Source organism: Carcharodon carcharias, chromosome 16 (genome assembly GCF_017639515.1).
Source record: "Carcharodon carcharias isolate sCarCar2 chromosome 16, sCarCar2.pri, whole genome shotgun sequence".
Classification (NCBI taxonomy): Eukaryota; Metazoa; Chordata; class Chondrichthyes; order Lamniformes; family Lamnidae; genus Carcharodon; species Carcharodon carcharias.
In genome coordinates this window covers 34,104,898-34,130,495 of record NC_054482.1, presented here as the reverse complement: position 1 = coordinate 34,130,495, position 25,598 = coordinate 34,104,898, and the positions used below count along the sequence as shown (strand labels likewise).

Genomic DNA, 25,598 nt, shown 5'->3' with positions numbered 1-25,598 from the left:
AGACAGAGAGCAAAGGTGAATGGATGTTTTTCCGACCTGCTTGAAGCATGCACTTGGGTCCCCCAGGTATTAAGACCATTTTTTAGATAATACAAAATTTGGTAAAGTAGCAAATAGTGAGCAGGGTGGTAGCAGATTTCAGGAGGATATAAACAGACTGGTGAAATGGGCAGATATGTGGAAGAAACATATCAAAACAGAGAAGTGTGAAGTTTTGTGCTTGGTTGAAACAACAATGGAGAAGCAGTATAATCTAAATGGTACTATTTTGTGGGTTGTGCAAGAACAGAAGAGCTTGGGAGTGCATATTCCCAAATTTTTGAAGTTGGCAGGTTAAGTTGATAAAGCGGTAAATAAAGTTTCTGGGGTACTTGGCTCTGTAAGTCAGGCATTGGTTACACAAACAAGGAAGTCGGGCTAAACCTTTACAAATCACTGGTTAGGCCTCGGCTGGAGTAAAATGGGTACAATCCTAGGCCTTTTAAAATTCTTTCAAGGGATGTGGGTGTCTCTGACTAGGCCAGCATTCATTTCCCATTCCTAATTTTCCTTGAGGAGGTGGTGGTGAGCTGCCTTCTTGAACCGCTGCAGTCCATGTGGTGTAGGTACACCCACAGTGCTGTTGGGGAGGGAGTTCCAGGATGTTGACCAAGCGACATTGAAGGAACGGTGATATATTTCCTAGTCAGGATGGTGAGTGGCTTGGAGGGGAACTTACAGGTGGTGGTGTTCCCATGTATCTGCTGCCTTTGTCCTTCTGGATGGTAGTGGTCGCAGGATTGGAAGGTGCTGTCGAAGGCACCTTGGTGAATTGATGCAGTGCATTTTGTAGATGGTATGCACCGCTGCCACTGTACATCCGTGGTGGAGGGAGTGATGCTTAAGATGGTGAAAGGGGTCTCAATCAAGCAGGCTGTTTTGTCCTGGATGGTATCGAGCTTCTTGAGTGTTGTTGGAGTTGCACTCATCACTCCTGACTTGTGCCTTTTCGATTGTGGGCAAGCTTTGGAGAGTCAGGACGTGAGTTACTTGCTGCAGGGTTCCTAGCCTCTGACCTGCCCTTGTAGCCACAGTATTTATCTGGCTAGTCCAGTTCAGTTTCTGGTCAACCTCCAAGATGTTGGTAGTGGGGGATTGAGCGATGATAATGTCATTGAATGTCATGGGGAGAGCTGGTTGGATTCTCTCTTGTTGGTGATGGTCATTAATAGGCACCTATGTGGAGTGAATGTTAGCTGCCACTTGTCAGCCCAAACCTGAATGTTGTCCAGGTCTTGCTGTATATGGGCACGCACTGCTACAAAATGTGAGTTGCGAATTGTGATGAACATTGTGCAATCATTAGCGAACATCTCCACTTCTGACTTTATGGTGGAGAGGAGGTCATTGATGAAGCAGCTGAAGATGGTTGGGCAAACCACATTTAAGGAAGGATATCAAGGCCTAGGAGCATCTTCAGAGGTTGTTTTACCAGCATCATAGAAGGGATGAGGAAATTAAGTTGTGTGGAGAGTTTGCAGAAGCTGGGACTGTTCTCCTTAGAGCAGAGGAGTCACCAGAAACTGAACTGGACTGTGGCTATACGAGCAGGTCAGAGGCTGGGAATCCTGTGGAGAGTAACTCACCTCCTGACTTCCCAAAGCCTGTCCACCATCTACAGGGCACACAGGAGTGTGACAGAATACTCCCCATTTGCCTGGATGAGTGTGGCTCTAAAAACATCCAAGAAGCTCGACACCAGCCAGGACAAAGGATCTTGCTTGATCGCACCCTGTCCAGCAGTGTAAATATTCACTCCCTCCACCACCAAAGCACAGTGACAACAGTGTGTACCGTCTACAAGATACATTGCAGCAACTCACCAAGACTCATTAGACAGCACCTCCCAAACCCATGTCCTCTACCATCTAGAAGAACAAGGGCAGCAAACGCATGGGAACATCATCTCCTGCAAAGTACCCTCAAGTCACACACCATCCTGACTATATCGCCATTCTTTCACTGTTACTGGGTCAAAATCCTGGAACTCCCTTCCTAACAGCATTGTGAGAGTACCCGCACCAGATGGACTGCAACAGTTCAAGAAGGTGGCTCAAAGGCAGTTAGGGATGGGCAATAAAAGCTGGCATTTGCAGCAATGCGCACAGCTCATGAAAGAATTTTGAAAGAAAATTCTGTGACTCTATAACTGACCTTGACCGATGTTGACCCTCATGCACTGTAGTTTTAAGGGTGATCAGCAGCAGGAATTCTAGCTGTTTCTCCCAATCCCCTTCCCAGAGGCATCCTTTCTGCCGCTGCAGACCAGGATTCAGTACTTTTTGATCAGGATGACACTCTGGCCTCACTCTTGCTGGCCCTTGTTCCCAGTTTGTCAAGCAGCAACAGTGACGCAAGCTTCACCAAGCTTCGATCAGCAAAACTGTCTTGATGTGTTACTTCAGAAAAGTGAGAAGGCTTTCCACACAGGCTCCCTCACTCAGTATACCCACAAGATTCATACACTCCTTGCCTTAGATTCTTAGCAATCCTCTCTCCTCACAGTCAGAGTCATTTACAGTACAGAAGGCGGCCATTCAGCCCATCGAGTCCATGCCGGTTCCTCACGGAAGCAATCTAGTCAGCCCCATTCCCCTGTTTAATTCCTGTAGCCCTTCAAGTTTATTTCATTCAGGGGCCCATCAAATTTCATTTTGTAATCATTCATTTTTTTTTTCCACTTCCGCCACCTTTGTGGACAGTGAGTTCCAGGTCACTGCAGCGAGTGGCATAAGAATGTCATTCGGAGAAATTAAAAGGGATAGATCCTGTGATTCTGCCCTTTGCTCTAAATATGTCCACCATATTCCTTCCTAATACGTGGTAAATGCACGTTTTGAAATATAGGAGGGAAATTGCAAAACATCACTCCATTTGAATGGATCAGAATTCAGAATGTCTTGGGCAGAGTTTAGTATCAGATTCATTTAGCTTTCCTGAACTGGAAGGGACAAGCTCTTATTTGAGATCATCAGTGTGCACTGACCATCTCTTTTGTGGTCATTCCTGCATTGGGATGGCAGGCTATGAGGAGTCTTGTGGTTTCCTCCCTAAAACTCTCTGACTTCCCATCTCTTTCCTTTAGCTAAAACCTACCTCTTGATCACCTGCCCTAATGTCTCTGTATGTAACTCAGTGTCAGCATTTGTTTCACTCAAGTGCCTTGGGGTGTTTAAGTATTTTAACAACAAGAACTTGCATTTCATAGTTCCTCCAACATGGCTAAAGCAGTCCAATGCATTTCACGGGAGTGATTATCAAACAGAGTCTTATCAGAGTATCTTTAATGAGGTCAGGTTTAGGGAAAAGCTTTCAGAGCTTAGCACCTAGCCAGTGAAGGCAAGGCCGCTAGTGTAGGGATAGTTGCAAGAGATATGTCATGTTCAGACTGGTACAGTAGAGGATGGCATCTAACAAGCCCACCTTTACAGCTGAGGAAAGAAGAAAGGCAAAGAGGTGAAAGAGGCCAGAGTTGGAGGAACACAGGGATCTTGGAGGGTTGTGGGACTTCAGGGGACTATAGAGATAAGGTGAGAGGGAGATGAGTGCGAGATCATGGAAGGATTTGAACACAAGGATGAGAATTTTAAAATCATTATACATGCCATATCAGTACATGTTGTTGTTGTTGTTCTTGTTTTCTTTTCCTGAATGTTTGACTTCTGTTCTCTGTGGAAATCTGACTAAACCCTGGTGCTGGTAGACCTGTGATGTATTTGGAAAAACAGATGAAGCCTTCCCGAATTGCTCAGATCTTTCATCTAAAATCATCCATCCTCATTCTATATTGTGAGCCAGAGGGGTCTGCGCCTTCCAGTAATTCGGAGTTCCTCCCTAGTTATTCCTTCCCGACTTCTTAATCAAGTTTGCTGTGTGAAATGAAGGGTTCCTGTGATCTGTCCGGGGGGAGCTAAATAAAAGGGGCTGGGCCCTTTCTTTTTCCCCGGTCTGAACAATAGAACCAAGGGTTTCCAGGTGCATTTTAGTCTCAGCATTGTGTTCTCGCTTGCATTGTTTTATTCTTCTTAGCCAACATATAGTTCTGCCGTGTGACCCGATTAATACTGGGACACTTCCATCGAGAGTGTGCTGATGACATGGATAATCTAGAGCACGACTGCCATTTTAAGGCATCAATTAGCAACCAACAATTCTCTGTTGATGAGAGAGCCCAGCACGCTTAGGGGTCAGCCTGCATTATGTAACTACATTTTCCAGAGTTGAGGAAAGAAAAAACCAAAGTAACAACAAAAATTTGCATTTATACAGCACCTTTAACATAGTGGGACATCCCAATGCACTTCACAGGGGTGTTATCAAACAAACTTTGAGATATTAGGACAGGTGACCAAATGCTTGTTCAAAGAGTTCGGTTTTAAAGAGCTTCTTAAAGGGCGAGAGAGAGATAAAAAGGCAGAGGCTTTAGGGAGCAAATCCCAGAATTTAGGACTTAGACAGCCGAAGGCATGGCCACCAACGGTGGAGCAACGAAAGCCAGGAGGGACAAAAGCGGGACCAGAAAAGAACATTGAGCAAAGACAGAAGATAATGAGAAGTACAGGAGACTTCTGTAAAAAAAAAAAATTGTGAAGAAGAGCATGCATGAAAGACACACAAGGATGGATAGAGTTAAAAGGCAGGGAGGCACAAGAAGCAGCAAATTGGAATGACTCCAAGATGCTGTACAGCACTGTACAGGAAGTGACCAGTGCAAGAAGCAACACCACTGCACCAATCAAGGGCAAGGATGGCAAGATGTTATTGATGGATGAGGAACGGAAGATCGGGTGGGTGGAACACTTTCAGGAGATCCTCAACCAGCCAAGCCCAGCTCTACGTTCGAGTTCGATGACAGCACCGCAACTCAGCAGCTGAACATTGGCCTGGGAGAAGTGACCAGATCAGAGGTCCAACGAGCCATCAAGAACCTGAAGAACAACAAGGCATCAGGGATCAATGAGATACCAGCAATGCCATTGAAAAATGGCAAGAACACTATCACAACAAAAACATGGCAAGAACACTATTCAACAATACCTAGATGTGGAAGATGTCCCAGACAACTGGAGGCAAGGAGTAATTGTCAAGCTGCCAAAGAAAGAGAATCTCAGCAACTGCAACAACTGGAGGGGCATAACACTGCTGTCAGTATCTGGCAAGGGCTTCAGCATGATGCTCCTCAACAGACTGAAAGCAGAAGAAGACAGTACCCTTCATGAAGAACAGGTTTCCGGGGTGGCAGATCATGCATTGAGCAGATATTTACACATAGGAGCATCGTGAAGCTGAACCTGAAATATCAGAAGCCACTTGTTATCAACTTCATTGATTTCAGGAAGGCTATCAATAGCATCTATTGGCAGTTAGTCTGGTACATCAGAAGATGGTATGGCATCCAGAGTGGTATATTAATATGTTCGAAGCCTTATACAGTGACTCCAGCTGTTGCATCAAGACCAGCACAGGCGCCATGGACTCCTTCAGCACCGTTACTCTCCTCACTCCTTTTCCTCTTAGTTATTGATTTCATCATGAGGAAGGTGATGGTGAGTGCAGACTTTGGCATCCTGTGGCAACATCACTGCTTGACAGGCTTGGATTTTGTAGACGACATCACCTTGCTGGCCAAAGAATTGCAGACTCCAAGACATGATCACCAGATTTGAGAATAGCAGCGCCAAGGTTGGTCTACACGTCAGTTGCAAGAAAACTGGATGACAACAGACCCTCCCATCACCATTGGACAACAGAACATCAAGGATGCTGACCACTTTCCCCTATCTAGGAAGCAATATCTCCAGGAAGGGTGATGTAGAGATCGATGTCCACTTGAGAATCAGCAAAGGAGCATCAGTCTTCCAGCAGCTCCACATGGTCTGGACATTCAACACCATCAACATGGCCATGAAGCTGTGACGCTACATGTCTGTAGTAGTACCAACCACAGTCTATGCCAATGAGACGTGGAAGTGAATAGCAAAGATTTGGTCGTCTTTCACCAGCGCTGCCTACGTAAGATCCTGGGCATCATAGAGAGAGAGAAAGAGCGCAGAAGTACTACAGAGGACTGACCAGAGATGCCTACAAGACATCATGGCAGCAAGATGATTGATGCTGGCAGGACAATTATTTCACTTGCCAGTCATACTGAGTAGTGACAGTAAAACCGACACTGCCAGATGGAAGAAGAAGTCGAGGCCATGTAAAGAAGATCTGGTGAAGTACATTTGAGAGGACCTTCAAGAGCATGACACCACCTGGGCTGAAGCGAAAGAGATTGAGATGGACCAGGGCCAGTGGCGGCGCCTTGCAGCCCGTTGTCCTGAATGGATTTTGTAGACGACATCACCTTGCTGGCCAAAGAATTGCAGACTCCAAGACATGATCACCAGATTTGAGAATAGCAGCGCCAAGGTTGGTCTACACATCAGTTGCAAGAAAACTGGATGACACCAGACCCTCCCATCACCATTGGACAACAGAACATCAAGGATGCTGACCACTTTCCCGGAGGAACTAAGTCTAAGTAGGGCAAGAGGGAGGGACGAGGTAATAGAAGAGCTAGAAAACAAGGATGGAAATTTTCCAAAAGCATGACCCAGACCTCCCTTTCACTTGCCATTTCAACATTCCAGCCTGCTCTCATGCCCACATGTCCGTCCTTGGCCTGCTGCATTGTTCCAGTGAAGCTCAACGCAAACTGGAGGAACAGCACCTCATCTTCCGATTAGGCACTTTACAGCCTTCTGGACTGAATATTGAGTTCAACAATTTTAGATCATGAACTCTCTCCTCCATCCCCACCCCCTTTCCGATCCCCCTTTTTTCCAATAATTTATATAGATTTTTCTTTTCCCACCTATTTCCATTATTTTTACATGTATTTACATCCATTGTTTTATATCTAACTTTTAACCTATTTTGATCCCTTCCCCCACCCCACCCCCACTAGGGCTATCTTTACCTTGCTTGTCCTGCTTTCTACCCTTAATGTCACCTATTATCACATTCCTTAGTTAATATCACCACCTTCAACACCTTTGTCCTTTTGTCTATGACATCTCTTGGTTATCTCCACCTATCACTGGCCCTCTGTCCAGCTCTACCTGTCCCACCCCCCCCCACTTAAATCAGCTTATATTTCACCTCTTTTCTATTTTTCCTTAGTTCTGTTGAAGAGTCATACGGACTCGAAACATTAACTGTGTTCCTCTCCGCAGATGCTGTCAGACCTGCTGAGTTTTTCCAGGTATTTTTGTTTTTGTTTTGGAAATTTTAAAATCAAGCTAGTGTTGGCTCCTGGCCAATGTTGGTCAGCGAGCAGAGAAGCAGTGGGAGAACGAGACTTTGTGCAAGTTAGGATGTGAGCAGTCTCCATTATGTGGTCACTGGTAGCAGTGGCATCACGTAAATACTGACGGGATATCCCTTTGATCCATGTGCTCTTGTGGTATAACTCTCTTATTTAAGAGTGGTGTCTTGCATCAGGTTTGGTATGTGGATATACTAGTTCTTCACCCTCACTCTTTGTAAACAAAGCATTTGAATTTCATCTATATGAGTGTTGGCACTTTATGCATATCTCAGATTTCTTCCAGCAAGTGGAGATATCACTTAGTTGATAAGAATTCTGCAGTTCATTTTCTTTGGAAATCAGTTGAGGATTTTGTCAGTGTGACTGAGTTGGTAACACTCTTATTTTGAGTCAGGAGGCCTGGTTGTTATGTCTTCTGGTTCCCATAAATTAGAAGTAATCACACTTTAGACTCAAAATGTTGGAGCCTCTTAGAGTGTATTCCTTTCTGCTCTCCATGTGGCTGGTAGACTAATACGTTGTTAGTTGGCACTTGACTGCAACGCACCAATGAATGTGGCACTTCTGGATATATATTCACATAACAACTAGTTCCTATCTCTTTGCGAATAATACAAGAGTATAATATCCCTCTTGCTTTTAAAAAAATTATGCCTCTATCAATATAATTGTTCCAATCATTAAATTTTTTTCTAAATTTACATTTTCTGACTGCATTCAGTCTTGTTATGAAAATGTCCAGAGGCTCACCTGATTCCTGCCATGGTCCTTGAAATTCATATTGGTAGCTTCGATGATTTGACTTTGGCTGAAGATGTGCGCTGAATTTTTCAAAAAAAAAAATTGCCTGGTTTTTTGCTGTCATCTTCACTCAGCTATTAAACAAGTTTAACACTTTTACTCCTGCCCACAAAAGGATGACCCTTTTCTCTTCACTAGTGTCTTTTAGAAAGCTACTGAATGTCAGTTTTCACTTTTGTTTAAACTTCTTAAATGCCCCTACGACATCATTAGCCTCCCAGTTGATCATGGGCTGGAACTGTGTGTTTATTGCTATAGCGGCCATTTCATTGTCACACTATTCACTCAGTTTTTTTGCTCTTTCTCTGACATTAATTGAAGTTTATTTTTAACCTAATTTGGCATTAAATTTGTTTACAATGTTTAGCTTTTACTCACAGACACCCCGCTGCCACCATGTTATGTCTTCTGGTTGTCACAAGTTAGACTCAAAATGCTGGAGGCATGTAACCTAGGCTGACATTTTGGTACAGTACTGAGGGAGTATTGTACCTGTCTGAGGTGCCTTCTTTCAGGTGAAATATTATACCATCTGTTCTCTCAGATGTAGAAGATCCCAAAGCACTATTTCAAAGAAGAGCAGGTGAGTTCTAATACTGTCCTGGCCAAGATTTTGTCCCTCAATCAGCATCACTGAAACAGGTTTCCTGGTCATTACTATGTTGTAGTTTGTGGGATCTGAGATCAGGGTGTATGCAAATTTGCTGCCACTTTTCCTACATTACAACAATGACTATCTTTCAAAAATAATTAATTGGTTATAAAATCCTTTAGGACAACCTGAGATCATGAACGGCATTATATAATTGCAAGTCTTGCTTTTCTTTCCTCAATGGTTGCTTCCCATTTGGTTAGCTGTTTGTATGCCCAAGAGGGCAAGACTCTCCAGTGTGGGTTTTGGCTCACCCTACTCCTTCCCAGGCTACTTCCTGACTCAATGTTTACAGAGTTCCTCTTGTGACCCAGTTTCAAGGCACTTCTGCAATGTAATAGAGTGTCTTGGCTACCAAGACAGCGCAGGTCAGCAAGGCTCAGTGTGACTGTGCTCCAGACTAGTCCTGAAGATGTAGACCCCAGAGCCCATTCAGCCATGTGTTCACTGCTTTGGGATTAATTTAGTTTGTGTGTAAAGGGTGGTAGAATATTTATTTCCTCATTCTTCGAAAGGCAGTTGACCTTCAAATAGAACGGTCCCTGCCAGCCCACTTCCTGGTCTGCCCTACCCTGACTAGCAATTGTTTTGCTGTTAGTCTAATTGTACCTATTTTATCCTCACCATTTTAAGTGCTTCTGTTGACCTGTTTACCAACTGAAGCAGGACTGGACATAAAGAGCAGAAGGCCTCCTTGTTAATGGGAGGGTTGGTGAGAGAAATTTCTTAAAAGCCTGGTGGTTTCCCCTTTTGTCCATCCGCAGCCTAAGGAACTTTGGGGGTATGGATGGGAGTTTGTAGATATATGCAGTTCAAAAATGATCCATTGGCTGTAAAAGCCCTCTAGACTATCTGACCACCTGATAACGTGCTTACAGAAATGCTAGCTCTTCCTTTTACATAGCTGTCCACTGATCCATGTTACCATCACTTCAGCGCTCTGCACTGGCAGGCAGTGAACTTGTTGCATATGAGGGACCCACAATAAGGCACAGAAACATTAGCAAAACATGAGAGAGAGGCTTTTTTAGCAAACTGCATAATGATGGTTATGCTCATTCAGGCAGGTCTTCCCACTTTTTTATTTCTGGTTTCTTTCTACCCTCCACCACCCACCCAAAGCTGCTGCCTCTCACTGGGGTACAATTCCATGTACCCCACTTCCCTCTTCTGAAGGTGCTCTCTCTTGGTACAGTATGGATTTTATTGGCAGCTGTCATTGAAGTATGAGCCCATGATCTTATTGAATGATGGGACAGGCTGGAGGGGCCAAGTGGCCTACCCCTGTTCCTGTGGCTTATGTTGTTATGGTGTCATTTTTCTGCCAATTATAGTACAGCTATCCCTTATTTAGCACTCCTAATGTGTTCCTAAATTAAACAGTGTGCTAAACAAAAATTTGCTAAATGTTCCATAAGAAAGCATGTAATAAGTGTAGATAATGTTCTTGACCTGGAATTTTCACATTTAAAAATTCACTGGTTGCCTTGAACCTAACTGAGCCAAAAATTCTCTTTCGACTTAGTACTCTTACTAACTTGCTACTCCTTGCCCCCTCCCTCCTGCCCGCCGCTCCCCCCTCCCTCCTGCCCGCCGCTTCCCCCTCCCTCCCGCTCCCCCTTCGCACCTCACTTGCTCTCTCTGACTCACTCTCTCCCTCACCATCCCTCTCCTGAGCACTTGCTCACAGTGAGGGGATTTGAGAGAAGGAGCAAGGGGATTCGCGAGAGGGAGCGAGGAGGTTCGTGAGATGGATCAAGGGGGTTTGGGAGAGGCAATGAGGGGATTCACAATAGGCAGCAAGAGGGTTTGGGAGAGGGAGCAAGGGGGTTTGGAAGAGGAAACAAGGGGTTTCAGGAGAGGGAGCGAGGGGGTCATGAGAGGGAGTAAACAAAATGGCAGTGTGTCTGAAAAACAGATTGAGCATGTGTAGTTACAAAATCTTGGCGTTCAGGAGAAACAGCTTTATCGAGAGGATGTTTTGAATGTGGAGCTAGCTTAGACATGGAATGTTGGAGGCGAGTAGCATAGATACATTGCAAAATAAAAGTAAGGAAGTCTTATTGCAGCTGTACAGGGACATGGTGAGACCACATCTGGAATACTGTAGCACAGTTTTGGTCTCCTTATTTGAAAAACGTTCACTTGACTCATTCCTGGCTTAAAGACTTATCCTATGAAGAAAGGTTGAACAGGTTGGTGTTTAGAAGAATGAGAGGTGATTTTATTGAAACATATAAGATCCTGAGGGAATTTGATAGGGGGATACCAGGAGGATGTTTCTACTTGTGGGGGAGACTAAAACTGGAGGACATAGACCTCTTGTTCTTAAACTATCTTAAGACAAGAGATGAGAATTTTTTCGCTCAGAGGATCGTTAGTCTGTGGAATTCTCTCCCACAGAAAGTAGTGGAGGCTTGGCCTTTGAATTTGTTCAAGACTGAGTTAGATAGATTTTTGATAGAAGAGGAAATCAAATGCTATGGGGGGCAGATAGGAAAGTGGAGCTGAGACCACAACCGGATCAGCCATGGTCATAAAAACCCATCTGGTTCACTAAATGTTCTCCAGGGAAGGAAATGTGCCATCTTTACTTGGTCTGGCCTACATGGGACTCCAGACCCACAGCTATGTGTTGAGTCTTAAATGCCCTCTGAAATAGCCTAGCAAGCCACTCAGTTCTCAAGGGCAATTAGGGATGGGCAATAAATGTTGGTCCAGCCAACAATGCCAACATCCCATGAACGAATAAAAAAAAAAATTGAATGGCGGGACAGGCTCAAAGGGCGAAATGACAACCTCCTGCTCCTGAGTCCTAAGTTCCTAATTATAGGGAAGCTAGATAAATACATAAGGGAGAAAGGAATAGAAAGACATATTGATAGGGTATGATGCAGTAGGATGTACAGCATGGACCAGATACACAGATTGACCTGTTTCTGTTCCGTGGACTCAATTTAATTCTGTGTCAACATGTTACCCAACTTTAGAGCAGTGCCCTCTGCTGCAATGAGGTGACATTTTAATTTTTTCCACACCGGAGATAAGTTAGGGACAGTTCTCTGCTGCCATGTCTGTTCTTTCTTTGTCGTCTTGGTTCTGTGCTCACGGTTGAGCCTGACATTCTAGTGTAATACTGAGAGAGTGTGGCACTGTCTGGTGTGTTGTCTTTCAGTTAAGATGTTAAATCCAGGCCTGTCTGCCCTCTCGGCTGATGTAAGAGATCCCATGATGCTTTTCGAAAGAGAGCAGGGGCTTCTCTCCAGTGATAAAAGCAAAATACTGTGGAAGCTGGAAATCTGAAACAAAATAGAAAATGCTGGAAAAATGCAGCAGGTCTGGCAGCATCTGTGGAGAGAGAAACAGAGTTAATGTTTCGAGTCCGTAAGACTCTTCTTTAGAGCTAAAGAGAAGTATAAATTCCATATCATTTCTACTTCTCTTTAGCTCCAAAGAAGGGTCATATAGGCTCGAAGCATTAACTCTGTTTCTCTCTCCACAGATGCTGCCAGATCTGCTTAGCTTTTCCAGTATTTTTTGTTTTTGCTTCTCCACAGTGTCCTGGTCAATATCGAGCCCTAACCAACATTTATAAAACAGACTATCCAGTCATTCTCTCATTGCTGTTTGTGGAGTCTTGACTGCCACATTTCCTGCATTACAATGGTGACTACAAAAGCAATTAAGCAGTTATAAAATGCTTTGGCATGTGCTGAGGTTGTGAAAGATGCTGAAAAAATGCATCTTTTTTTATTTGTTTCTTTTATTTATATAAGTGTTTGTTTATTTATGCTAACCTGCATATGTGAGAAAGTGACTGTATGTCGCTAGCTATGTTAACTAGCTCCCAGATTGGTGACTGGGTTTAACTTGACAGTTTAGAAATCTGAGGCAGATGCAACGTCTGAGACAAATTAGGAGCAGCCAGACCCATGTCAGTAGTTAGTATGGTATTGGACACTGATCCTTCAGTAATGCTTAATTGAGAGAGAAGTAGGGCTGCAGTTTTGTAGCTCAGTGCCTGACCCATGCTCCACTAAGAGCTGGAGTCACAGATTGAAGAATCAGAACCAAGCTGCAACACTGTGGTCCATAGTGCAGGAAACGCAAGTTTTCGGAATCGAGCTCGTAGGTTTTAGGACTGACTTTTCTGGCCCCACCGTGGTGGGAGTCATCATAGGAGATTCAGCAGCCCAGCGAAAAGTCCATTGACTTTCAGCAAGACCAGAAGATGCCAGCAGTGGGCAGAGCTGGAAAATCCTGCCCTTTGTCTTTCTAGAATTGGTTGGGCGAACAGCATTTTATTTAAGGGGAAGTTAGATAAGTATATGATGAAGAAAGGAAAGATAGATATGCTGTAGGGGCAATGAAGGAGGCTTGAGTGGAGCATTAACACCAACATGGAACTGTTGGGCTAAATATTCTAAGTAATTTCTGCATGTGCTGATATCATTCCCCTTTTGTTTGGGTTTAAAAGTCTGTAAGTTGTAAGAGGGAAAGGCCAAGAACACATGCTTCATAGTTGTAACATCTTGTAAAGGAATGAGTTGGAGCTCGACTTCACCACAGTAGGAAGGGGAAAGATTGCACTGGACCCATTTAAAGTTTAAGAGGAACAGGAGCAAAAATGTAAAAAGAGCACAGACCACAGCAGTCTTAAGAAAATAGGGAGGCAAGATAAGACCATAAGACAGAGGAGCAGAAATTAGGCCATTCGGCCCATCGAGTCTGCTCCACCATTCAATCATGGCTGATAAGTTTCTCAACCCCATTCTCCCACCTTCTCCCCGTAACCTTTGATCCCCTTACCAATCAAGAACCTATCTATATCCGTCTTAAATACGCTCAATGACCTGGCCTCCACAGCCTTCTGTGGCAATGAATTCCATAGATTCATCACTCGCTGACTAAAGAAGTTTCTCCTCACCTCTGTTCTAAAAGGTCTTCCCTTTACTCTGAGGCTGTGCCCTCGGGTCCTAGTCTCTCCTACTAATGGAAACATCTTCCCCACTATCTTCCTCTCTATCCAGGCCTTTCAGTATTCTGTAAGTTTCAATCAGATCCCCCCTCATCCTTCTAAACTCCATCGAGTATAGACCCAGGGTCCTCCAATGTTCCTCATATGTTAAGCCGTTCATTCCTGGGATCATTCTCATGAACCTCCTTTGGACCCTCTCCAGGGCCAGCACATCCTTCCTGAGATACGGGGCCTAAAATTGCTCACAATATTCTAAATGTGGTCTGACCAGAGCCTTATAAAGCCTCAGCAGCACATCCCTGCTCTTATATTCTAGTCCTATCGAAATAAATGCCAACATTGCATTTGCCTTTCTGACTACCGACTCAAACTGCAAGTTAACCTTAAGAGAATCCTGGACTAGGACTCCCAAGTCCCTTTGCACTCCAGATTTCTGAATTCTCTCCCCATTTAGAAAATAGTCTATGCCTCTCTTCTTCCTACCAAAGTGCATGACTTTACACTTCCCCACGTTGTATTCCATCTGCCACTTCTTTGCCCATTCTCCTAACCTGTCCAAATCCTTCTGCAGCCTCCCCGCCTCCTCAATACTACCTGTCCCTCCATCTATCTTTGTATCATCTGCAAACTTAGCCAGAATGCCGTCAGTTCCTTCATCTAAATCATTAATGTATAAAGTGAAAAGTTGTGGTCCTAACACTGACCCTTGCAGAACTCCACTAGTCACCAGCTGCCATCCTGAGAAGGACCCCCTTATCTCCACTCTCTGCCTCCTGCCAGACAGCCAATCTTCTATCCATGCTAGTACCTTGCCTCTAACACCATGGGCTCTTATCTTACTGAGCAGCCTCCTGTGCGGCACCTTGTCAAAGGCTTTCTGGAAATCCAAGTAGATAACATCCATTGGCTCTCCTTTGTCTAACCTGCTGGTTACCTCCTCAAATAATTCCAACAGATTTGTCAGGCATGACCTCCCTTTGATGAAACCATGCTGACTTTGCCCTATTTTACCATGCACTTCCAAAGATGGGTTGCAGTAGAAAGAGAGAAAATGTTGACAACGGTGTGAGCGCAATTGTCTATCAGGTGACCAGTATCATCACCCTGGAGTGTGATAAGAGCTTTATCAGGTACAGGAGCAGTGTGCAGGTCATGGTCTGGAGTAGCAACTAACGAGAGACTGGTGGTTCCAGGCCTAATTGCAATGGGGGAAATCTGAGGGTTAAGAGCTTTATTGGTGCAAGCTTCAAAATCACTGATGCAAGTGTGATTTGTCCTGAAGCTCCAAATTGGAAATAAGTTGAATGATGGCCCCTGATCTGCATGCATTGCTTCATGGCGTGTTACATATGCTCCTTTTCGTTCTTTGATGGGATGTGGGCACCTCTGACCAGGCCAGCATTTGTTGTCCATCCCTAATTGTCCTTGAGAAGGGTTGTTCACTTATTCAGGATTATGCAGTTATTCAGCTTCTAGTCCTGTCCTGAAGTTTCCGGCTGCCAGTGAGGATGTGAACAACTGAGAAATTAACATTTGTGGTGGAATTACTTGCAATAGATTATGTCCCTTTTACCTCTTGTCCTCTTCTGTGTGTCTTTCTGCAACTTCATTGATATTGCTGTGTTCAGGCTGCTCTGAAGTTTCAACTTTTATTTTTGCTTTGAGCTGCAACTACTCTGTTCCACACACTCTTCCTTCTCCCAGCACCACTGTACCAGGGAAAACCCATGCACTGTCTGCTGCTCCATATCATTCTTTCCTGGGCCCTTAATACTCAACTTCCAAAATCTTCCCACCCTCTTAAATCCAACAGGCTTTTAAAAGCCAAGCTTACTATTGCCTAATCACTTATTGCTAGATAGTCTTGTTGCCTTTCAAACCTTGCTGCTCAGTAAACAAATTGTTTAATGACTGTGAATTATAAGTTAATCAGACTGTGTTGTTTCACATATATATTTAACATACACACTGACACATACACAAACTGTGAGCCACTTTGACATGTTTGTCTTTAATTGCAGATGGTGTATTATACGATGAGCTCTGAAACTATGTCGACAAGACCCTGTTACTGACAGCCTGATTCCACTGGAATCTACCCATTTGTCACCGGCACAATGCCTGTGCAGGCTCCACAATGGACAGACTTCCTCTCCTGCCCAATCTGCTGCCAGACCTTCGATGAGAACATTCGCAAGCCCATCAGCCTAGGCTGTGGACACACAGTCTGCAAGATGTGTCTCAACAAGCTCCATCGCAAGGCCTGCCCTTTCGACCAAACCACTATCAACACAGATATAGACATGTTACCTGTGAACTCTGCACTGTTACAGCTGGTGGGAGCCCAGGTAAGAATTCCTTGCATTACTTTTTCAAATGCACTTTTCTATCTTTAGTGGACATTTCCCATCATGCAGATAGGGCTGTGGAATGTAGCCAGATATGTTTAGTCACATGACTGTAACTTCTACAGCCCATGCTCCCACCACTGATTGTCCTATACACAGACTCGCATGTAACACCACCTTCTGCCAATGGTGAACCAATTGGGATGGCTCCTGATTATCATACAAGCCGCACTTTTTAAAAACCATCTCCAAAGCTCTTCTAATTAACAAAGTATTAAACAAACATGAATAATGCACACAATTTTTTATTCCCCATATGATTTTTCTCCAGGTTTTTTACACACTGCAGTGTCCTAGAGATAATTCTTTACTTCCTGGAGATGCCAGGATTATCATGGAGGACATATAAAAACTAGGAGCAGGAGTAGGCCATTCAGCCCTTTGAGCCTCCTCTGCCATTTATTATGATCATGGCTGATCATCCAATTCCATAGCCTGCTCCCACTTTCTCCCCATATCCTTTGATTCCTTTCGCCCCAAGTGCTATGTCTAACTCCTTTTTGAAAACATACAATGTTTTGGCCTCAACTACTTTCTTTGGTACTGAATTCCACAGGCTCACCACTCTCTGGGTGAAGAAATTTCTCCTCATCTCAGTCCTAAATGGTCTACCCCATATCCTCAGACTGTGACCCCTGGTTCTGGACTCCCCCACCATCGGGAACATCCTTCCTGCATCTACCCTGTCTAGTCCTGTTAGAATTTTATAGGTTTCTATGAGATCCCCCCTCATTCTTCTTAACTCCAGCGAATATAATCCTAACCAACTCAATCTCTCCTCATATGTCAGTCCCACCATCCCAAGACTCAGTCTGGTAAATCTTTGCTGCACTCCCTCTATAGCAAGAACATCCTTCCTCGGATAAGGAGACCAAAACTGCACACGATATTCCAGGTGTGGTCTCACCAAGGCCCTGTATAATTGCAGCAAGACATCCCTGCTCCTGTACTTGAATCCTCTGGCTATGAAGGCCAACATACCATTTGCCTTCTTTACCGCCTGCTGCACCTGCATGCTTACCTTCAGTGACTGGTGTACAAGAACACCCAGGTCTTGTTGCACATTCCACTCTCTCAATTTATAGCCATTCAGATAATAATCTGCCTTCCTGTTTTTGCTACCAAAGTGGATAACCTCACATTTATCCACATTATACTGCAGCTGCCATGCATTTGCCCACTCACTCAGCTTGTCCAAATCACACTGAAGCATCCCTGCAGCCTCTTCACAGCTCACCCTCTCACCCAGCTTTGTGTCATCTGCAAATTTGGAGATATTACATTTAGTTCCCTCATCTAAATCATTAAAATATATTGTGAATAGCTGGGGTCCCAGCACCGACCCCTGCGGTACCCCACTCGTCACTGCCTGCCATTCGGAAAAAGACCCATTTATTCCCACTCTTTATTTCCTGTCTGCTAACCAGTTTTCTGTCCATCTCAATACACTTCCCCCAATCTCATGCACTTTAATTTTACACACTAATCTCTTATGTGGGACTTTGTCGAAAGCCTTCTGAAAATCCAAATAAATCACATCCACTGCACCGCCCCCATCAACTGTACTAGTTACATCCTCAAAAAATTCCAGTAGATTTGTCAAGCTAGACTTCTCTTTCGTAAATCTATGCTGACTCTGTCTGATTCTGCCACAATTTTCCAAATGCTTATCTATTAAATCTTTTATAATGGACTCTTGAATTTTCCCCACTTTCGACATCAGGCTGACTGGTCTATAATTCCCTGTTTTCTCTCTACCTCCCTTTTTAAATAGTGGGGTTACATTAGCTACCTTCCAATCTGTAGGAACTGTTCCAGAGTCTAGAGAATCTCGGAAGATGACCACCAATGCATCCACTATTTCTAGGGCCACTTCCTTAAGTAATCTGGGATGTAGATTATCAGGCCCTGGGGATTTATCAGCCTTCAATCCCATCAATTTCCCCAACACCATTTCCCTTCTAATACTGATTTCTTTCAGTTCCTCCCTCTCACTAAACCCTGTGTTCCCCAACATTTCTAGTGTGTTATTTGTGTTCTCCTTTGTGAAGATAGAACCAAGGTATGTATTTAGTTGGTCAGCCATTTCTTTGTTCCCCATTATAAATTCCCCTGTTTCTGACTGTCTACATTTGTCTTCACCAATCTTTTTCTCTTCATGCACCTATAGAAACTTTTACAGTCAGTTTTAATGTCCCCCGCAAACTTACTCTCGTAATCTATTTTCCCCTTCCTAATCAATCCCTTGGTCCTCCTTTGCTGAATTCTAAACTGCTCCCAATCCTCAGGTCTGTTGTTTTTTGCTGGCCAATTTGTATGCTCCTTCCTTGGATCTAATACTATCTCAAATTTCCCTTGTAAGCCATGGTTCGGCCACCTTTCCTGTTTTACTTTTGCACCAGACAGGAATAAACAATTGTTGCAGTTCACCCATGCGCTCTTTGAATGTTTGCCATTGCCTATCCACTGTCATCCATTCAAGTAACGTTTCCCAATCCAGCATAGCTAACTCATGCCTCATACTATCGTAGCTTCCTTTATTAAGATTCAGGACCCTAAACTCAGAATCAACTACATCACTGTCCAACTTGATGAAGAATTCTATCATATTATGGTCGCTCAACCCCTAGGGGTCTCGCACAACTAGATTGCAATTATTCCTTTCTCATTACACAACACCCAGTCTAGGATGGCCTGTTCTCTAGTTGGTTCCTTAATGTATTGGTCCAGAAAACCATCCCGTATACATTCCAGGAATCCCTCCTCTACGGTATTGTTACTAATTCGATTTGCCCAATCTATATGCAGATTAACGTCACCCATAATTACAGATGTTCCTTTATTGCATGCATCTCTAATTTCCTGTTTAACGCCATTCCCAACATCACCGCTACAGTTTGGGTGTCTATATATAACCCCCACTAACGTTTTTTACCCAGTAGTGTTTCCCAGCTGACCAGATTCCACATCGTTGGAGCTAATAGCTTTCCTCACTATTGCGTTAATTTCCTCTTTAACCAGCAATGCAACTCCACCACCTTTTCTTTTTTGTCCGTCCTTCCTAAATACTGAATACCCCTGGATGTTCAGTTCCCATCCCAAGTCACCCTGCAGCTATGTCTCCGTAATCCTGACTATATCATACCTGTTTACATCTATTTGTGCAGATTGGTAACTGTACTTGCGGATAAGGTGTCAATGATGTCTTCAATCCAAAATTCCGCATCTCTGCTTCAGGGCTTACTAACTTAGTATTTTATTCCAGTCTCCAAGCTGGACAGTGTTCATTTGCTTCTTGCGTAACACTCGAGGGGAGGCGATGGCACAGTGGTATTGTTGCTGGAGTAGTAATCCAGACCAGTGTCTGGGGACCTGGGTTCGAATTCAATTTGAATTTTTTAAAAATCTAGAATTAAGAAGTAATTAAAATGATGATCATCAAACCATTGTCGATTGTTGTAAAGACGCATCTGGTTCAGTAATGTGATTTCCTTCACTAAAGGGAAGTCCTTATGTCTGCATGTGACTCCCAGCAACACCCACATGAACAAATAAAAGAAACGCACAGCTGTAACAGTGTATTGCACTATTCAGTACACACAGCTCTCCCTGTGTATTGCACTGTTCAGAACATACAGATCTCCCTCTGTATTGCAATATTCAGAAAATGCAGCTCACCCTGTGTCTCGCACTATTCAAAACATACAGCTCTCTCTGCATATCGCACTGTTCAAAACAGTGTTTTGCAATGTGTAATGCAATGTTCAGAAAATACACACAATGTTCAGAAAAGACACCCTGTGTCTGGCACTATTCAAAACATACAGCTCTCTCTGTATCGCACTGTTCAAAACATACAGCTCTCCCTGTGTATTGCAATGTTCAGAAAGTACAGCTCACCCTGTTTCTGGTACTATTCAAAACATACAGCTCTCTCTGTGTATCGCATTGTTAAAACATACAGTTCTCTCTGTGTATCGCACTGTTCAGAACATACAGCTCTCCTTGTGTATTGCAATGTTCAGAACATACAGCTCTCCCTGTGGATCGCACTGTTCAGAACGTACAGCTCACCCTGTTTCTGGCACTATTCAAAACATACAGTTCTCTCTGTGTATCGCACTGTTCAGAACATACAGCTCTCCTTGTGTATTGCAATGTTCAGAACATACAGCTCTCCCTGTGGATCGCACTGTTCAGAACGTACAGCTCTCCCTGTGTATCGCACTGTTCAGAACATACAGCTCTGTCTGTGTATTGCACTGTTCAGAACATACAGCTCTCCCTGTGTATCGCACTGTTCAGAACATACAGCTCTCCCTGTGTATCGCACAGTTCAGAACATACAGATCTCCCTGTGTATCGCACTGTTCAGAACATAGAGCTCTCCCTGTGTATCGCACTGTTCAGAACATACAGCTCTCCCTGTGTATCGCACTGTTCAGAACATACAGCTCTCCCTGTGTATTGCAATGTTCAGAACACACAGCTCTCCCTGTGTAACACACTATCTGCTCTGTACTCTTCCATCATGATGAGAATGCCCTACACAAGCTGTAGAGAAATTTGATGAGGGACCTGTCACCCTCAACATTAGAAGATGATGTCAGTCATCTCTGCTTGGCTCATAACCTCGTGGTGTCTGTAAACAGAGTTGAGCTGGAATGAGCGAGCTAATATCAAGTGAAACCGATCCTGGACAACGTGATGAGATGATTGTGCAGTCTGCCTATGGTCCTGCTATGTAGGAGCTGCGTTTGGCGAGAGGAGCAGCTTCGGTGTCTGTAACATCTGTCTATCTGTCTGAAGGAGCTGCTTTTTTCAGAGCTGCAATGACTGAGTCATTGAAACATTTGGTGGACACATGAGTTCCAGTTTATTTCCTCTCACTTCACTCAGCCTATTCGATGACTGCTAAGCTGGTCTCTGTCGGAGCCCTCACCTGCCAATCCTTCCTCCTTTGTATACACAGCTTCTTCAGGGATCTGGCCTATACTCTCTCTTTCCCACTGTATTTTACAACTGATCGTAGGGAACTTTTAATTGTCCAGAACCAACTAACATTTACCTCGTGCTCCCATCATAGCAACAGCAGGAGGCCACTCAGCCTCTGTAGCTTCTTCCGCCACTTAATTAAATCATGGCTGACCTGTATCTGAAATCCATTTATCTGCCTTAGCTATGTAACCATTAATACCCACGTTTGAACCAGGTTGGGACCAGTGTCCTGGCTGGTTGTATAACTAGGGTGGTGGACAGGTCTTTAAGCTAACAGAGAGGGGGACAGGTTCAGGTGAAGGGAGATTTAGATGGTGGGATAGGGATGTTGTCACTGGGCTGGTAATCCAGAGACCCAAGATAATGCTCTGAGTGCCTGGGCTCGAATCCCACCACAGCAGATGGTGGAATTTGAATTCAGTAAAAATCTGGAACTCTTCTTAGGCAGCCCTTCGGGGCCGAGGATGACTTATTTCCACACTAAATATGAGTTCTCAGGTGACCGGAGTCCATTGTGTGACCTACAATCTCTGTCGCAGGTGGGGCAGACAGTGGTAGGAAGCAATGTCGAAATGCCTGAACTCCCGGGCAATGATAGCAGTACACCATTCCAGCCTGTCACTGTTGGGGTTGTCCATGAGGGTCCTAACGCTCTAGGTCCCGAATTTCATTTTAAGTGGATGGAAGATTCCTGTGCATGAGTTCTTTTAACATAAGATGGCTATTGCGCACCAGCTACCACATGGGCTTGATGGAGCAAGGCCTTGGTCCAGTGGCAAGGGAGTCTGAGACAACTGGAGACCAGGCTCTACTGTGTGGGCCTAGGATAAACACGTATACTCCTACCATCGCCCTTTCTCCTTCCCACAGGACCTCTCTCCCTGGGATTCATAAAGAGCAGTGATGGCCTCGCAATCTCGCTGTTGGCTTGTGCTGCGCCACTCCGGGTAGTAACCACCAGGTGGCAATTCCTGCCTCAGGGCCCTCACCCACTCTTCTAGGCAATGGTTACTGCCTCAGGGTCCTCACCCGCTCTGGTTTGCCACTGAAAATCTAATGGTGACCATGAAGCCATTGCCAATTGTCGTAAAAACCCATCTGGTTCAGCTAATGCCCTTTAGGGCTAATCTTTAGGAAAGGAAATCTGTTGTCCTCATCTGTCTGGCCTACATGTGACTTCAGACCCACAGTAATGTGGCTGATTCTTACATGCCCTCTGAAATGGCCTAGCAAACCACTCAGTTGTATCAAACCGCTAAAATGTCAATAAAAAAGAATGATACCGGGTGGACCACCTGGCATCGACCTAGACACCAGAAACGACTATGGCAAACCCAGCCCTGTTGACCCTGCGAAGTTTTCCTTACTAACATTTGGGGGCTTGTGCCAAAATTTGGAGTGCTGTCTCACAAACTAGTCAATCAACAGCCTGACATAGTCATACTCACACAATCATACCTTACAGATAATGTCCCAGACACCGTCATCACCATCCCTGGGTATGTTCTGTCCCACTGGCAGGACAGGCCCAGCAGAGGTGGTGGCACAGTGGTGTACAGTCGGGAGGGAGTTGCTCTGGGAGTCCTCAACGTCACCTCTGTATCCCATGATGTCTCATGGCATCAGGTCAGACATGTGCAAGGAAACCTCCTGTTGCTTACCACGTACCACCCTCCCTCAGATGATGAATCGGTGCTCCTCCATGTTGAACACCACTTGGAGGAAGCACTGAGGGCGGCAATGTTGTAGAATGTACTCTGAATGAGGGACACTTCAATGTCCATGACCAAAAGTGGCTCAGCAGCACCACCACAACAGACCGAGTTAGCTGAGTCCAAAAAGACATAGCTGCTAGACTGGGTCTGCGGCAGGTGGTGACGGAACCAACAACAGGGAAAAGCATACTTGACCTCATCCTCACCAACCTGCCTGCCACAGATGCATCTGTCCATGACAGTATCGGTAGGAGTGACCACCTCACAGTCATTGTGGAGATGAGGCCCGTCTTCACGTTGAGGATACCCTCCATTGCACTCTGTGGCACTACCGCCGAGCTAGAAAGGCACGGATTGATCAGGGATATTCAGCATGGTTTTGTTAGGGGAAGACAGTGTCTTGCTAACTTAATAGTATTTTTTGAGGAAGTAACAAGGAGGATTGGTGAGGGTGGTGCAATAGATGCTGTCTACTTGGATGTTGGTAAGGCGTTTGACAACGTTCCACGTGGCAGACTGGTCAGGAAAGTGAGATCTCATGGGATACAGGGGAAGGTGGCAGGTTGGATCCAAAATTGGCTCAGTAACAGGAAATGAAGGGTAATGGTCGATGGATGTTTTTTCGAATGGAAAATGGTTTCTAGTGTTGTTTCACAGGGCTCAGTGTTGGGGCCATTGCTGTTTGTTGTTTATATTAATGAGTCAGACTTAAATGTGGGGCCATGATTGGGAAATTTGCAGATGACACAAAAATTGGCCATGTATTTGATAGTGAAGAGGATAGCTGTCGACTCCCAATTGATATCAATGATTTGGTTGAGTGGGCGGAGAAGTGGCAAATGGAATTCAATCCGGAAAAGTGTGAGGTATTGCATTTGGGTAGTCATACAAAGCAAGAGAATACTCAATAAACAGGAAGTTATTGAGAAGGGCTGAGGAAGTAAGAGACCTTGGAGTGCATGTCCACAGGTCCTTGAAGGTGGCAGGTCAGACGGACAAGGTGTTCAAGAAAGCATATGGAATGCCTCACTTTATTGGGCAAGCTATTGAATACAAAAGCAGGGATGTAATGATAGAACTATATAAAATGCTGATTTGGCCACAGCTGGAATTTTGTGTTCAGTTCTGGTCGCCACATTAGAGGAAGGACATATTGCCCTGCAGAGGAGATTTACAAGAACGTAGCCAGGGCTTGAAAATTGCAGCTGTGAGGAAAGATAGAAAAAGCTGGAGTTGTTTTCCTTAGAACAGAGGAGGCTAAGGGGTGATCTAATTAAGGTTCAATATTATGAGGGGCCCAGATAGGGTAGACAGGAAATTACTTGTTTCCCCGAGCCGAGGGGTCAGTTACCAGGGGGCATAGATTTAAGGTGGCTGGTAGAAGGATTAGAAGGGGCACGATCTGAAATTCACTGCCTAAATTGGTGGTTGAGGCAGAAACACTAAACTCATTTAAAAGTATCTGGATCTGCACCTGAAGTAGTGGAACCTGCAAGGCTACGGACCAGGTGCTGGAAAGTTGGATTAAAATGAGTGACTAGTTTCTTTTTTCTCTCTTGGCCAGTGCAGACATGATGGGCTGAATGGCCTCTTTCTGCATCAGAACTTTTCTGTAGTCCTATGGGTCAGTCTTCAGCCAATTCGATTCACTCCATGTGATTTCAAGAAATGGCTAAAGGCATTGGATACTGCAAATGCTATGGGCCCTGACAATATTCCAGCAACAATACTGAAGACTTGTGCTCCAGAACTTCCCCCTAGCCAGGCTGTTCCAGTACAGCTACAACACTGGCATCTACCCGGCTGTGTGGAAAATTGCCCAAGTCTGTACACAATAAGCAGGACAAATCCAACCAGGCCAATTACCACCCCATCAGTCTACTCTCGATCATCAGTAAAGTGATGGAAGGGGTCATCAACAGTGCTATGAAGCTGCACCTGCTTAGCAATAACCTGCTCACTGATGCTCAGTTTGGGTTCTGCCAGGGTCACTCAGCTCCTGACCTCATTACAGTCTTGGTTCAAACATGGACAAGAGAGATGAATTCCAGAGGTGAGGTGAGAGTGACTGCCCTTGACATCGCGGCAGCATTTCATCAAGTGTGACATCAAGGAGCCTTAGCAAAACTGGACTCAATGGGAATCGGGGGATGGCTCTCTGCTGGTTGGAGTCACACCGAGCACAAAGGAAGATGGTTGTGGTTGTTGGAGGTCAATCATCTCAGTTCCAGGTCATCACTGCAGGAATTCCTCAGGGTAGTGTCCTCAGCCCAACAATCTTGAGCTGCTTCATCAATGACCTTCCTTCCATCATAAGGTCAGAAGTGGGGATGTTTGCTGATAATTGCTCAATGTTCAGCATCATTCACAACTCCTCAGATACTGAAGCAGTCCATGTCCAAATGCAGCAAGACCTGGGCAATATCCAGGCTTGGGCTGACAAGTGGCAAGTAAAATATGCATCACACAAGTGCCAGGCATTGACCATCTCCAACAAGAGAGAATCTAACCATCGCTCCTTGACATCAATGGCATTGCCATCACTGAGTTCCCCACTGTCAACATCCTGGAAGTTACCATTGACCAGAAACTGAACTGGACTAGCCATATATATACTGTGGCTACAAGAGCAGGTCAGAGGTGAGTAACTCACCTCCTGGCTCCCCAAAGCCTGCACACCATCTACAAGATG

The 25,598-nt window shown here is 44.6% G+C and overlaps 1 protein-coding gene across 8 annotated transcripts in view; it reads left to right on the top strand.

Annotated features, from left to right (window-relative positions):
- Positions 1–25,598, top strand: part of LOC121289026 (roquin-1-like) — a 166,831-nt gene that overhangs the window by 48,287 nt on the left and 92,946 nt on the right. For all 8 annotated transcript variants that reach the window (XM_041207930.1, XM_041207929.1, XM_041207922.1 and 5 more), the window contains one exon: positions 15,807–16,133. In XM_041207930.1, the coding sequence (XP_041063864.1) occupies positions 15,903–16,133 (231 nt within the window). In that variant the 5' untranslated portion in view covers positions 15,807–15,902. The remainder of the gene's footprint in view (positions 1–15,806; positions 16,134–25,598) is intronic.